Source organism: Lemur catta, chromosome 9, assembly GCF_020740605.2.
Source record: "Lemur catta isolate mLemCat1 chromosome 9, mLemCat1.pri, whole genome shotgun sequence".
Taxonomy (NCBI): domain Eukaryota; kingdom Metazoa; phylum Chordata; class Mammalia; order Primates; family Lemuridae; genus Lemur; species Lemur catta.
Window position 1 is genome coordinate 91,737,229 of NC_059136.1, and position 16,330 is coordinate 91,753,558.

The following is a 16,330-nucleotide window of genomic DNA, read 5'->3' on the forward strand; positions in this document are numbered from 1 at the left end:
GCCGGGCCGCGCTCTCCTCCTTCTCCTCCTCCTCCGCTCCTCCCTCCTCGGGGCCCGGCCGCGAGCGGCAGCCATTGGGCCGCCAGCAGCCCGAGTCCCGCCGCGCTGCCCTCCCCGCCCGGCCCGGGGCGCTCGCCCCCCTCCTGCCCTGTCCCCTCTTGATTCCTGCCCCCACCCCCATCCCGAGCCTCCAAGGTGGAAAAAATAAACTACCATCAGAGTAACTCAGAGTCTTCAATAAAACGCCCAGTACCCAGAGCCCGAGCGCGTGTGCCGGGCGGCGAGGGGCGCGGGAGGCGGGGATGGGGGGGCGGGCGGGGGGACAATGAGCGCATGAAGTTACCTGCCCGGCGGCGGCGGCGGCGGCGGGCCCGAGAGGCGGCGGCGGAGCAGGCTGCGCGCTCGGCGCCGACGGGTGCGCGCCGCGGCTTGGGGGAGAGTTGAGCGCTTTTCCCCCCTCTTTTTTTTTTCTTTTTTTTTTTTTCTCCTCTTCTTCTTAAACAAACCACAAACGGATGTGAGGGAAGGAAGGTGTTTCTTTTACTCCTGAGCCCAGACACCTCTCTCTGTTCCGTCTAAGCTTGTTTTGCTGAACACTTTTTTAAAAAGGAAAAGAAAAGGAGTTGCTTGATGTGAGAGTGAAATGGACGTAAGATTTTATCCACCTCCAGCCCAGCCCGCCGCTGCGCCCGACGCTCCCTGTCTGGGACCTTCTCCCTGCCTGGACCCCTACTATTGCAACAAGGTGAACGCTCTGCTTTTGTTTCCACCGTGTTCTCGCTGCTTGATCCCGGGAGGGGGGCGGCGGCGGCCGGGCCGCGGCGGGGCCGCTCGGTGGACGGGGCCGGCTCGGCGGAGGCCGGTCCCGGGCGCGCTCGGCTCGTAGCCGGCGGCAGCCCTGCGTGCGCTCGGGTAGTAAATATTGTGGAGTAGCTCCGGGGGTTTGCCAAACACCGCGATTGTGCGGAAAGTGACACGATTTGCTCGGATTCTTTCCTTCCTGCTGTTTGTGACTAAGGATCCCTGCCTAGGTTTGCCGGGGGGCGTTTAAAAAAATAATAAGAGAAAACCACGGAATACTTTGGGGGTGTGTCTGGGGTCCAGGAACGGAGGCAGAGGAAGAGAATTCAGTTTATTTCCCAGTTCCCTCTTCTCCCTCCCTCCCTCTCCCGGGCAGTGGAGGCTCGTGGCACTGCTTCCCTGCCCGGGATTAGTTGCCAGGGGAGCAGCCGGGAGTTGGGGTGCAGGGACCCGGGAGGCGCCCCTACCCCGCCTCCTGGAAAACTGCTCCACAACTCTTTTGTTTTCCCAAACCGGTTCGGGCAGCCGAGCCTCGGGTCCGGAAACTGGTCCGCGGGCTAGGGGACTGTGCAGTAGCCGGGTCACCGTTTGGGGACTAGCTCCAGTTTTGGGGGTGCGTGCGGAGATTGCAAGTTTGTTGGGAGCCGAGCGAGCACGTCGCGTTCAAGTCCAAAGCGCTCTCTGTCGGCACAGGGTTGGGGCAGGGTCCGGTACCGGGTCCCGTACTACAGCGGGTCCACAGCCCGCTGACCCCGGGTGCCTGGGCCGCGGGAGACTGGGACGAGGCGGACTGTGCTGGTGACCCGGAGGTGAGGCGCCAGCTGGGGCTGCGGCAGAGTTCTGCCGGGTCCGCGGACAGGGCAGTCAGAGGATACCTAGGGAAGGGGTGACTCTCCTGGCTTCTCGAATTCTTATCTGCGAGAGGGAGGCCAGACGGGAACTGGTCCTTCAGAGAAGCTGCAGGGCTACGACTGTTCCTGCCTCGGGCTTGTTGGACGTGTCTAAGCAGTCCCGCTGGCTGAACGTTGGCGGGGAGAATTGAGTTCTCTGAAACGCTGGGCGGACCTTTTAGATGCCCGGCTCTCGCTTGGTGATAAATCCGCCTGAGAGTCACAGCCCCTGCAGGCACTTCCATGTCGACCCCAGGGTGTATTCCACGGGAAAAATCCTGGGACTCCCAGCGTTTGCCTGGTGGCCAGTCATCACCAAACAGCTTTTTTACGTGCTACAGAGGTATTTAGCGTGCTGCATTCCCAGCCCCTGCGCTGCCCACTATGAGACCGACCCGCAGCTTTGAGTCTTGGACAATCCACACACACACACACACACACACACACACACACACACACACACACACACACACACACACACTCTTCCCTGTGGAGAAGCTGCTCGACGCTGTCTGCAGTGTGAGACCTACTCACAGGGCTGTGGTGTGTGCCGGTGGTGTTTAGGCAAGTTAGAAAAGAGGGAAAGCTTGTCATGGGCAAGGCGGAAAGGCTTGCATCATACGGGGAGCCCTGTACCTAGGGGCGAGTTGAATGGTGCGGGGCAACTTCGGCAGAAGCAGAGGAGTTTGTGTGATGAAGTTTTGTTATTTCCTGGGAACGTCGTTCGTTTAGTCTAAAATCTGCTTTGCCTTTACACTCAAGTATTGTGTTACGTTTTATTTTGCTTATGACACCAATACTATTACTAAAAAAAACCAATAAAATCAAATAAAGTAGCAGTCCTTTCTTGGAGAGTGGACACATCCTGCAGTAGTCACCGGAACCAAAAGCTCAGAACCATTTGGGCAATGAAACTGGCCAAATCTTATTAAATTTATCAGTGATTTTAGGCTCCAAAAAGAAGGTAATGACTTGGATACACATTTCACTCGTCATTCTTGTGATAGTAAGGTCAGATTTAATTTAAAAGTTAAATGCTTTGGAAAATCAGGAATTACTTCAATATATTAAATCATTTTCCAATTAAGTGCTTTAAATAATTTTAGTGGGTTGTGCTGTGAATTGAATAAATTAATTTAGAAAGTCTTCAGAATTTCTTTACTAGCTCATTGAAGTTCCTTTTAAGTCACCCCATGTATAAGAAGCAAACTGTTCTTTTTAAATGCAAATTAGCCACCCTTTCTATAGACTAGTTGCAAGTCTTCTATTTAACTTATCCAGGGAATAATAGATTTTTAAAAATGCAAAGTCATAAGACATGTTTCTAGTAGGAGAAGACTTCATGGAAGTGTTTCTCCATGTACACCTTCCCTGACCCATCTCGATGAAGCAGTCCATCGAATATATTTGTCACTGATCTCTGATTATATTAAATGTACTGGGTAGTTTTCCAGGCCCCACAAAGCCCGGGCACTTGAGTTTTCTACTCCACCATGATTAGCATTGGTACACAATTTCTGTCTAGCTCCATGATTTTAGCTGCTTAGAATGTAGTCAGCTAGCATTCATTTTTGCAGTGACTCAAGTGGATTTGCAGGGAGATGGAAGAAGGACAGAAGTTTGGAAGAGGTGAAGTAAGAAATCTGTACGTACATTTAGTAAAAACAAGTTGGATCAGACATCCTCAAAAGAAACAGGACTGCAAAGTAAACCTTGTCTCCTTCCGAGGTGTAATGAATGTGTAGTTTATTACAAATAACAGTCACTTTGTCAGGTGATTTGTTTTTAATAGGGTGATAAGATCATAAATTACTAATTATCTTTATTTTAAACCTGTCAACACTTTGCTATTTAAAGTTGGTGTGCTAAATCCCAGCGGAACCAGTATCTTTGTGTGTTTTAGTGTCCTGATACTGTAACCATAGTTTCCCACTGACATTTTTTTCAAATGTCAGAAGAGATCCTAATGGAGAAAATGAATATCCTCTTCCTGAAGCTTTTCTAAACTAAAATATGATTGTTTTACTCTGCTGACACTTTCCAGCACTGCTGCTCTATAGATTGCCAAAACACTACTTACATTTTTCAGTTAATAAACTCTGTAGGAGGCATTTTTTGAAACAGTTTATCTAGCATTGCTCTATTGTAGGAGCACATTACATTATGAACATATCACTGTGCAAACTGGCCTCCATTTGTACATAGCCCATTGCAGAAACAATGCGAATGATGGTTATGGCAAGTGTGCGAGGCATCTCTTATACAAACAGCCAGAACGGATGGCATGTCGCTGTATATAGGTCAGCCTTTGAAATAGCAGTGTAGCTCATAGACTGGACAGACACATGTAAGCTAGAGGTAACAGTGTTCCCCTTTTGAAACTTACAGCATGGTTATATTTCAGACATTGAAAGATGGATACCATAGTGGAGTTTCATCTAATTAGACTATTTTAAGTAACAGTGTATCCCTTAATTGAACTGAATGCTACCAAAAGAAATTAGGTTAAATGAGCTTACAATTGGAGTTCAGTAGTAAAATATAGTCCTATTTTTTGTTCCAGTTGAAGATGTCAGATCATCAGTTTAAATCTATACCTACACAGTAATAACAGTTCCTTTCAGTTTCTTAGTGCAATGTCATTTCCAAAGATTGTTTTCACTGATTTTATGCTAAAATAGGACAAAGAAGTGGCTCTTTTTCATTTTTACAATGATATGATGTGTTCAGTTATTGCTCAGTGTCTGCCCACATAAGGAGTAGTAATACAATTATGTTATGACATGGCTAATGACAGGGATGGTGACCTCGGCCGGCAGTGGGAGGGGAAATAATGGGCTTTACTATGCTCAGTGGTTGCCTTTGCGGAATTATGTCCTGAATCTTTCTTTGGTTGATTTAGAAACAGGGAAGTCCAAAACACAGACTCATGCCTGATACTCGTGATATATGGAGTAAAGAATAATGGACATTTGGAATATTTGACTTTTATCATTGAAATGAAAGGGACAGTGTATACTTTTTCCATATAAACACCAGGGGAAGGACCCATTTGTGATGAATTCTGCTTGAAAATATCAGGGCAAACATTAGAGGTTTGATAACTTTTGAGAATAATGAGACTAATTATAGTCTCTGTAAAATCTTTCTTGAGCTTATTTTCCTATTTAGAGTGTATTATGTATTGTACTTCAATGTGGCAGTACTCATCACATCTAAAATACAGAATTTGCAAGCCCCATTAAGATGGAGTCATTATTCCTATTTTGATTAATAAATGTAAGGAAAGGGAAGAGGATGGAAGGAGGAGGGGGAGAAAGAGGTGGAGGGGGGAGGAGGCAGAGGAGGAGGGGGAGGATAATAAGCAATTTAGAGCATCATGCTTGATTAGTTCTCTATCCACCTCCATAACTTCTACTTTGGGAAATTCATAGTTGATACTTCATACATTTATTTGTATAATTAAAACTCCCCTAGGAATTTTATTGGCTGGCACCTTCTACAAGTTTTGAGGTCTTTAAATAGGTTTAAATAAATGCATAGGCAAGAAAGATCATAAACTAAACAATCATGGTTTTGGCCACTAAATCAGATATCGTACAAAAACCTCAAATGTAGTTATCTTGACTTTATGGGGTATTGCAGTATTACAAATTCCAATTTTAAATGTCTATGCCAAAAAAATTATAGTTATGAGCTCTGGAGAGATCTGATGTTATTTTTAACATAAAAAATGTGGTTTAGTATTCTCACAGTTTATCATATATTTTAAAAGTTACTAAGTGATGTATTAAGGAGAATATTGACATGTTGCTTAGTTACAAAAATGGAACTAATATTTGGATATTTAATTTTATGCTTATTGTAGATTTGTTTTTAAATGATGTGATTGCAAGGAGATTAAGAACAGCGGAAGGAAGTAAAGCACTTAAAACTGGAAAAAGTAGGGAAATTTCCAAGTTTAATGGTTTCCTGGGTACCAAGCCTAAGTTGAATGTTGATTTTGGTGTGTGGGACTATTTCTAGTGGTTATATGTTTTGTGTGATGGGCTCAATTCAAACGGGATAGCCTAAAAAACGGGGGCGGGGGCAGGGAATTTTATTTAGCTGGGAAAGAGGATTTATTCTAATGATCTCCAACCTTTTGCTAAGACACTAGAAAGTTGAAAAGACTGTGGGGATATTCCTCAAATCCTGGTGATCCTTCCTTTCTCGACTGAAGCCAGCCTTCAGCAGCAGGTCCCTCTGTGTACCCAGCGCCTCTCATCTCCCACCTGCCTGCCCCTCTGCAGCCATCCCCACTCCCAGGATGACCCTCTTCCTTGTTACTCTCCTCTCCAATCTTAGTCTGATCCTAGGAGGTCTGAACTTCTAATCTGAACTCCCCTACCTCCTCAGGCACTTAACTCATTGTTGTGGTTGCCTTGACCTTCTACTCACCATCGTCATTGTCATAATCATGTTAACATATCCATATTGCAGTAACCTAGACTCTATTTTCTGGATTGGAATCTATCAGCCCATATCCCCTTTTTAAAATCCCAAATCATGCTCTTATTTCCCCATCCCTCCCATCCAAATGAATGACTTAGAGTCATATAATAATAGACTTAGAAAACTTAAATATGATGCTGAGAGGAAAAAACCATGGGCGATATTTCTAAGCTGCCATAGACCCCCAGCAACACTCCCCCATTTTAGGCAGTGTATTTAGAGCTCAAAGATAAGCCACTTGAACATCCTTCCTCAGTGAGGAGGCTTTGTTTACACTCCAAAATGTTGTGAAGATGGGACTGTGATCTGTTAGCAGATAGTAGGTTAGGTGGGCTACACTTGCAGTAAGTACAGGGGTTAGCTAGCATGTTTATGTATTCTCATCTGAATATACATAGATAACTAAAACGGGAATAGTTGGCCATGCAGAACTTACTGAATTAATCAAATTTAGATCAGTTATCACCCTACATTTTAGTTATCTAAATGTGAATCTCAAAATTTCTGAGAAGTCATAAGGTAGGATGTTTATCTTATGTCTCAAAAATGAAATATAATTATCATGAGTTGAGTAAATGCTATTAGCAATTACACTTTAAAAATATTATTAGTTGTTTAGAATAAAACTTATATTGTATGTACCCACATCCATGAATCTAAAATTTATACTTTTAGCAGAAAATAAGATTGTAGCTCACTATAAACTATTAGATACTGTGACTGCAAGAAACTTCCATCTGAGGAATCTAGATGCTCCAATGCTCCCTTGTTTGTTTAAATTGAGTGTTTATAAAAGGTGTTAATTTTACCAATTTTAAAAATGCTTTTTTCCCTTTCATTTACTTCCACTTTGGAGTTATTGATATATTTTCAATTCATCTTACTCCTTGAATGTGCACTTTTCAGAACCAGATAGCCTGTGGTCCCCCTTGGTTGATGGTGAATTGTGTTAAATGGACTGTCCACTAGGAAACTGGAGTGCCAAGATGATGCTGCCTACATCTGCCCTAATGAATTTGAGAATTTTTTGTTTTAAACCATGCATGCCAAGTTTCTTCCCAAAGAGCAATTTCTCATTAAAAACAGTTGAGTTATAAACTGCTTAGAAATGTGGTTTATAACGGAAGTGCCAACAGACTGTTAATTATAGCAGTTCTTCCATAATACTTTGAGACATGGAATTCACATTAACCTGAATGAGCTTTTCCTAGTTATAACATGTTTCTCCCTACAGCATTCATTTTGAAAATGGGAACATTATATTGCTGTGTGCTTGGATGTTGATGGTGCAGCAGAAAAGAAGAGAAGGGAGGGTAGAGCTAGAAAGAAACACCCTGCTCTTTCCTAACAGGAGGTATCAGTATTTTCCCAGACCTCTTTAGTTTGATATATGGCACGTTTTTGCCTTACTTGATGAAAAATTATAAAGTTAACTTTTAAAAGTTATCTTCATATTTCCATTTTACTCATGAACAATTGTCACCGATCTATATTTATGGTACCAAAAATCATGAAACCAGGGTCACTATTAATGCTTTTTTCTGTTTGTCCATTTTTCACTTGGGAAATTTAAATGGTTCTGCTTTAGCCGAGTATATATTGTGCTTCATTCCTGAGTTAATGTGCTTTTATGAAACTGTCTTGAAAGGACTCCTAATTAAATGAGGGCCATGGTTGGTTGATAAGAAGCTTTTGCCAGTGGCCAAGAAAATAGAATGTATTTTGGGTTACTGTGTAGTCTTACAAGTTATTTGTATCTGATCCACAGTAGCGATGATGCCAGCTTTTGCCTGAAATGCCTTTTGATTGATGTCTTTGAGGCCACTATGAAAGGGTTGCCTAGCCAGAGAAATTGGTGTGTGTATGTGTATGGGCGTGGATTTGTGTGTATGTATGTATTTGGGTGTGAGTGTGTGTTTCCGTGTTTCTCATGGTTCTAGACATATTTCTGGCCATAAATACATGAGAATTTATCCTAAATGGCAGACTCCATCAATGTGGACAACAACAACAAAGAAAATCATGGCTACTAGGAATGCCTAATTACCACTCCCTTGTAAGAAACTTAGCCATATTTCACAGGAAAAGATGCTGTTCAGAATGTTAGGGCTTTAATTGGACATGTCATAACCTAATGAGACTAAAGAACCATGTCTTCCTGAGGAAAACCGTAGGCTTTTCTTAAGAAAAGACTCCTTTTTGTTGAAGATTTGAGATTTAAAAAAAAAAATAAAAAACAAACCCCAAACCCTGAGTGCCCTTAAATCTGTGTTGACTTATTCCCTAGGCAAAATAAATCTAACCCTGAGAGGATATGATTCCTACCCGTCTATTTTCCATTCTCTTGAGAAGGCTGACTTTGTTCTATGTCTGGTGAAAGTTCTGACACTAAAACCTTTAATTCTTCTGTGTCCCTATCTTCCATGTATCCAGTAGAGAAAATAATTTATATTTGTATCAAGGAAGCCTTATGAGAATTTAAGGAGGCAACAGAGGTAGATTATTTTGAAATCCTGTGGTGAAGGATGTTCAGAAATTCAAAGAATGGTAGACTTTAGCAAAATACTATATTCTCAGCCCATTTCTTCTATTTCTGCTACCCTAGTGGAATAAAAGTGTTTTCAAAAGTTGCAGACTAGTGATTCTTTCAGGAAGGGAGTTAAAGAGATAACCTTTCTGGAGGGTCAAAGGTGAATTTGGGAAAATGGGGTATGTGTAGGTACAGTCTGTAATCTCCCTCCCTCAGATATTGAGAAGCCCCCCAGGGGGCCCCTTTTTCCCTCTCCGCATTAAGAGTCAATGCATCTAAGGAGAGATGCAATTGATGAGGGCTGTTGCCTGTTTTGCACTGTAAGAAGATAAGATAAAAGTGGAGCGTAACTCGAAAGAGGGAAATGCCCTCTTGTAGTTCCTGACTTCAGGGAAGCAAGCTTTGCCTCTCTGTGCCTTCCTCTGATATATGGGTCAGAGATGCGAAATATAATGTGCAAGATTAATTAACGAATGAGCCAACTGGGTCTAAAGATAGTCCAATTACATTGAAAGAGTATCTGTGTGCTGCCTGATTTCCTTAAGTCTTTTAACTCAATTAAATGGTTGATTTAAAAAATGATGGGTAAAGTTTTATATGCATTGGCGTCTTCATACCATTGTAAAAACCAGTTCTTCTTTTCTATACCAATATGCCTCAGCCTAAAATGCCAGTAACAATTGTATAAAGAGAAATGTTAATAATAAAGAGACTGGATAACCTTTCAACAAAAAGTATATTTTATCATTTGGCAGATGCAGTCATGAACATTAATCATAGAAACCTGCAGATACTAGAAGCTTAATATCAAAGCTAATGATTTATTTTATGTTAATGACTTCCTGCCAGGGCATAAAAGACTATTCATAATGGACTCTCAGAGCTATGTTCAGTTACTAAGGCTAATGGGATAATCTTTCCTCTCCCAAAATTAAGCTTTTTGAAATAAATTATGCTGTTATTTTTCAAGGTAACTCTCAAAAATTTACTGCAAAACTAATCTTTTAAGAACTACTTAAAGAAATGAAAAGGAAGAAAAATCCCAAAGCAGCTTTTCTAGTTCATGAACAGTTTTACTTAATTAGGGAGAGAAAGTTTGCATGTATGCTAATATCCCTGAACTTGTAATGCTAAATAATTTTCAAGGCAGCCTTCTGTGACACAATCTGCCTTTTGAGATTCAACTCCTGTAAGTATGTCCCACAATAGACCATGTTTTTGTCGGCCATTATCAGCCAATAATGAGCTGAACCGTAGTAAAACATGTGAGTTTTTCACTGGGAAGTTTTAAAAATCATGTTTACAATTAGTTATAACCAACATTATATTTCAATAAGAGATAATTTGCCTACTAAAGTTCACATAATGTGCTAATCATGTCTAGTGGTTAATAAACCTCACTCCCCTGATGGCTATAAAAGGCTATTATATTCATGGCAGCAGTTCAGGTACAGCTGCTGTGTGTTAATAATGCATCATTGTCCCACTAATCAACATAGCAAAGGTCAGCACCCCTAAGCACCTAAACCACCTATTCTCTTTCCAAAATATTTATTAACACCTTAAAAGCATATCTGTTCATTTTCCTTAGCCTCCAGTCAGTTAATTCCACTCCAAGCTACTTGTGTGATAAAGGTTTTGTACCCTAAGCTAGGCCGTAGAAGAAATTAATATATATTCATAGTAATCTTCTCCCATAAACATGTTTCCATTTCCACCGTCATTGACTGAATTAGTGTCGGGTGGTTGTAGCCATGAGCTCCTTTATAGTTAAATAGGTGTGTACCAAAACTAGAATATTTTCAGATTTTACCTGTTATTTAAGGAGATGTTTAAAAGAAAAACAACTTTTCAATAACCAGAATCATTTGAAGTAAACAGAGCAAATCGGGAAGTGGGAAGGGATATTTAGAATCTAAACAGAAATAATCGGTGTTAGTTTATAGACCTGATGCAGTAGTGAAATATTATTTTCTTAATTGTTCTTTTGGCATAGGAAAGCAATAATAGTAAAAGCTTCTTAAGCCATATTTTCTGCACACAAAGAACATATTCATGTGGGATTTCCATTTTGCTGGAAAATCGTGCAAATCAATAAGCCAGCACTTATCTGCATTAAAATTAGGTAGACAACAATTTATAGGCACAGTGATAGTGTAGTTCTCTTCATACCCTCGGTTTGTGTTTAAGGTAATCCTTGCTTTTGTGTCCTCAGAGAGAAGCCAAAATGTTAAGTGAACAAGATCTCATTTTCTCATCTTGTATTATTGTCTTCTGTTTTCTGTTACTCATTTTGATAACCTAGTGTGTGTGTGTGTTTTTCCCATTATGATTTGGGAACCTTAAATGTTTTAAGAGAAGAGAAAGAAATGAAACTCAACTATGTTTCCATCATCAAGAGAAATGCAAAAGGCAAACGAGTGGGAGGAGCTTCTATTTGTGCAGCACATAATGTACAATGGTACATTTGTCATGCTTTAAATATATAATGCCTACAATAAAATATGTACAGGCGCAGTTGTGATCTATGAAGTCCCTGGCTCCAGTGCCATTGTTTGTAGTCTCTACGGTTGTCATACATTGTTCTTTGCACATCATACCCTTACAGCAGAATTTGACACAATTTCTAGCTTTCAGCCCTGCACCATTTTCATTGCACAATATACATGAGTTTGACAGGGTGTGTTGAGGACAACTCTGGCAAGCAATTGATATTTTGAAGTGGCAAGCGTTTCAGCAGCTGCCTGCTTGTGAAAAAGGAATGATAAGATATACTGTATTGTTAGTTTCAGGGAAAGCATTAAGGTTTAAGCTCTGTAAAAATGTACACATTATTCGTCAGTGGTGAAGCAAGTCTTTTATGTTTTTTAGAGCTTAGCTCTCTGGCTGATGTGAACTAGAATGACATTGGTCAGTAAATGAATAGGAGTACTTTGAATTTGAACTGCTGCCAATTTTGCACCAACAAAAGAACTGACAAAAGAAAGATTTTATGTGAAATGCAAAGCACACGCAATGTTTTGGGGGCGGGGAAAGGGAAGGAGAGAGAGAGAAACCCGCACCAGAGAATATTCTTTAACACATACTTGCAAGGATACCAAATAGTTAAACACATCTATTTTTCATGGTTCATCAGCTACAACCTAAGCTGTTTTATCTAATGTGCTTTAAAAACCTGTTGTATACACATAGGCTTTCAGAATATGTTCATATGGAATTTAGAGTGTTTTTCTAAACATCGCACTGTGCCCTGAAGGCCTGTTGGCAGAATATCAGAGTCACCCACTGCTGGAGTCCCCAACTCTCTCTCTATCTGGTAGTGGGAAATTGTAGTTTAATCAGTTATGGCACTTTCAGTGTGTAACGTTCATTAGCAAGGCAATTTGTCATGACTGTTAATGGTCAGGATGCATCTGCTCTCTCAGTTACAGAGCATGATAAGTAAGAAGACAAATATTTCAATATCTGATAGTATTAACTTGTTTCAAATTTGTAATCCAAGGTTAGTTGCTCAAAACAGACACAGCAGCAGATTAACAAGCATCCTGTATTCAATTTTACTGAGCCCTGTTTTTATGGATTTATGGCTTTAAAGCACACTAATACGCTATTATGAAGGGCACAGTCTTTGATTAGATGTTCAGCAGAAACTAAGTTATGAGCGGAGTACTTTCTGGGTTCATCTGGAAAGAATTTATGTGCATAATATTTTCTGTAGACCTCCATAAATTGAAAGGTTTGATGCATGCAGTATTTCTAACATGTTATATATTCTCCTCATGATTAAAAAAGTCACTTTCCCATTGGTGTATAAACTGGTCGGAGACTTTTTGAGTTGAGTTCAGAGTGCTGTTCTATTTTAAAAGTTTTAAAATTCTACTGAAAAATTTTAGAATGAATTGGAAATGTCATGTTCCTCCCCAGCAAACTGCTTTATAAGATCATTGTTCATTGTTCTAAATGGGGGGAAAAAGTTGAAAAAGATTCCCCCAGATGAAAAGGTTAGGATTTTTTACATACCTCATATTTTCTAGGTATGACATCATATAGCTTGCCATACAAAATCTTTTTGACACATTTTCATTTTTAATGAAAAGCCCGAAAATTCAGAGCATAATGATTTCTTAGAAATTGAACCCAATCTTGGTAAAAAATTCGTTCTTGCTAGTAACAAAAGCTGTTACTGTTTAAGCTCCTGTTGAGCGGTTAGTTGGTACGCTTCGCTGAATGTTGTCAAAAAGGCTTTCCTCATGATTGACAAGCCGGCAGGAATGTGAATGGAGATTTTAATTGCGTATCATGTGTGCATATCAGAGTGAGTGAATTCATGACTCTGCTTAGCTCCATATCTCTGCAGGTCAGCCGTGCCAAAAAATGCTCTTTTATGTGCAGTTTTTCCAAAAGGAGAAAGGTGTATGTGTACTGAAGTCATTGGTTACTCATTTCTGAAGTGAAACACTTGTGTTCCCTGGGCCTCGGAGTTTGAAAGTGGAACAAAAATCTATTTTCAGATTTCTTTCTTTTACTCTCTGCACTTATAATATACTTGGATGATGTAAATTCTCTTCAGTTACAAGTTGGGAAAAGTCTGCCAGAACATATTTTTCTTATGGCACTTGCTGTACGAAGTGTGTTTATCTTTTCTTTCTTTTTTTTTTCCGCCCTAAAGAGTACTTTGAAAAGAAAGAAAAAATGTAAGCCAGTGGAAAAATTTACTGAGGCCAGTTGCCTTTCTGTAACTTTTAATCTTTAGAAAAGACCTGGCCTGGGATGGGGGAGGGAAGAAAGAATGTACTTCTGAGAGGTGGAAGGTTCATAACATTGTTTCTGAATTTTGATAAAAATAGCAAGAATACAATGCTTACTGTAAAATGACGTTAATAAATATATGAATGTTCATTTCATAGAAAATGGCTTCTTGGTTTTTTGATAACTTAAAGGTCAAAGATTCATGCAATGGTGGTGATTTGCCATTTATCTTACTGAGATGTCTAAAACCCAGTACATGTGAGATTTTAAAGCGGAGTAAAACTTTTTTTTTTTGTAAGGCAACTTTGGCTATAATAACCCCAGACTTATCAAGAACTTACTTAAGTAAAAACAGAAAAAAAAAATCGTAATGAATATGCCATATATAATTTTTCATTTGATGTGAATATTTGGCACTTGGGTTGTAAATTTAGCACATAGCTACTTTTCTATGTCATTTTGAATAGGTGAGAAAAAGATTAGTGCCAGGGTCATTTTAAATATAACCATCGTAATAAGTAGGGTAATGTTGAAAGGATGGTGACTTTATAGCCTTAGGAGATCCCATAGGGACTTAACTTTGTTCTGGGCTATAATATGTTATCTCAACACATTTTAGAACATATCAAATTGCAGGCTGATGCTTCATTCAGCCTTAATGTGGTATGTAGTACAGGGTGATGGCTGTATGAAGGCACTACTGTACCTTTAAAATGCTAAAGAAGAAAATCTATTTTATTTTAAAAATTTAGCTCTATGTATGGGGTGACATTTTCTAATGTTATGGAAGACTATTTTGTACTTTATACTGAGAGCTCAGGCAAGAAAAATTCTATTTACAAAATGAAAAAAGTGCTCAGCTGAATGCATTTCACTTTTAAAGATGATATTCTAGTAATGAACTTTATCAAGCAGAGAACATTTCAGTAAAAGTATTAAAGTAGTTCCTATTTTGGTTGCCTCACTTAAGGCAGTGTCACTGTTTCCATTATAACTTCTTATTTTCAGGTAGCTCTAATGCAGTCCCCATACAAATATTTGCACAGGGATGAAATGAGAATATTTTAGCCTAAGAAGTAGACTTTGTTATTTGGAATGTGCCTGTTAAGAAGCTCTGGGCTTTGTTAATAAGGGACACAATTCATTTTTAGAAATTGAAAAGTATTTAGTGAACACCAACTGAGTGTTAAGAGGAGAGGGGGAGACACAGAGATGAGTAAGTCCTGGACCCTGCCTCCAGGCTAATCAGAGAGGCACAGGCATAACTGTAACACGGCTTAGCATAGTTGATGAGGTATGAAGTCTGTGGTCAGTGTGCTGGTGGTGGGGAATGAAAAGTAATGAATTGCAGTTGGAGGAATCCTGGTTGCTTCCTGGAGGAGATGGCATTTCAGTTGGCCTTAAAAATTCAGCAACGAGGAAGAGAAAAGTTACTCCTAATTTTTTGAATTATTTTTTGGAGTTCCCACCTCTTTTCAAAATGATGGGCGTCATTTTCAAATAAGAACCACATATGCAATAGGGCTATTAGTATTTGCTTTCATGAAATTTCTTGCTCAGTGATAAATGCACATATTATTAGTAAATTTTGGGAACATATTAATAAAGTGTGCAAACATATTCAGAAATCTTTATCAGCACTTTTGATGGTATCTCACAATATTTCAGTATCCACATAACAAGATTCTCAAATTTTTCTGCCGAATTTATACCCTGAGGGGCTGGCGGAAGACCCTGAAGTGCCTCTGTAACCTGCACAGGTCTTAGAAGGCTAAGGTTTCATCTTTAAGCCATATATGGATTTTATATTATTTTCTGTAACACACTCGTGTTTATTTTAATGTAAATATGATACTTTAAAGCACTTAGAATTGCGTCAACTCTGTGTTCTAGAAGATAGTCCATCCTATTCTATGTTCTACTGCCTTGACATATAGTTCTTTGCTCTTAGGGGTATGAGTTTGAGAAGCATGAAACAACATAATGCTCTCTTGTCCTTATTATTAAAAAGTAAATTGGCGACCTTGAAAGAGTTCCTTTTATTAGGCCATCTCTCCCACAGAGAATGGAACATTTTGTTTCCCCTCATTCTTTCCCTGACTTTCACTAATTCTCTACTTTTGATAAGAAAGCTTAACAGAGTACTTGATCTTAGTCTAAACTGGAAGACTGTTTAGCTAAGGCTCAACAATTGCTGGCGCCTTAGGTAGTGCGACGTTATGCTTTAAAGGGAGATGGTGACAAAGAGAGTGGAAGTCAAATATCCTATGTGTAGGTGGAAGAGAAAAAATGCTAATTACTGGCATAAACTGATGATGTTTAGTGATGGCAGAAGGTAGGCAGGTGTGATATTATATCATTAGGTGTTAGTAGAGGATTTAACGTGAAAATATTTGGAAAATCCAGGAAAATAAAAAGGATCACGAAGAAATTGAACAATTATGGTGATGGCTTGGGGGTGGGGCGGGGGCAGGTAGAGGACAGAGCAAGGCCTGTAATGTAACAAGTGGCCAAGACATGGATTTCTTCCTCTCTCTTTCCCGTTCCTCCCTCCCTCCCTCCCTTCCACCATAGACGGCATAGTTTGTAAGATGGTTGACATTATTTTCAAGATTCCTTTCAATTATTTTCTTAGATGACCTTTCACTAGCACTCTCCCACTTGCATCCTTGCCTAGAGCAGGCTTCTGTTTCTGGGCCGCCTTCCTGTCCTATCTTCTCCTTCATCCTTGGGACACGCCACAGTAGACCCAACTGTACCGGGACAACAGTAGCTCTCGTTAGGCTGGGTGGCGTGCATGGATTTTAGGTGTGTACATGGAGGACTTCTCAAAAAATGCGTATCTACTTGATGTCCATAACACACT

General features: G+C 40.1%; 1 protein-coding gene across 1 annotated transcript in view; it reads left to right on the forward strand.

The window, feature by feature from the left end:
- Positions 1-410: 410 nt before the first annotated feature.
- Positions 411-16,330, forward strand: part of TOX (thymocyte selection associated high mobility group box) — a 290,979-nt gene continuing 275,059 nt past the window's right edge. The window contains exon 1 of the mRNA XM_045560889.1: positions 411-745. Within this exon, the coding sequence (XP_045416845.1) occupies positions 644-745 (102 nt within the window). The 5' untranslated portion in view covers positions 411-643. The remainder of the gene's footprint in view (positions 746-16,330) is intronic.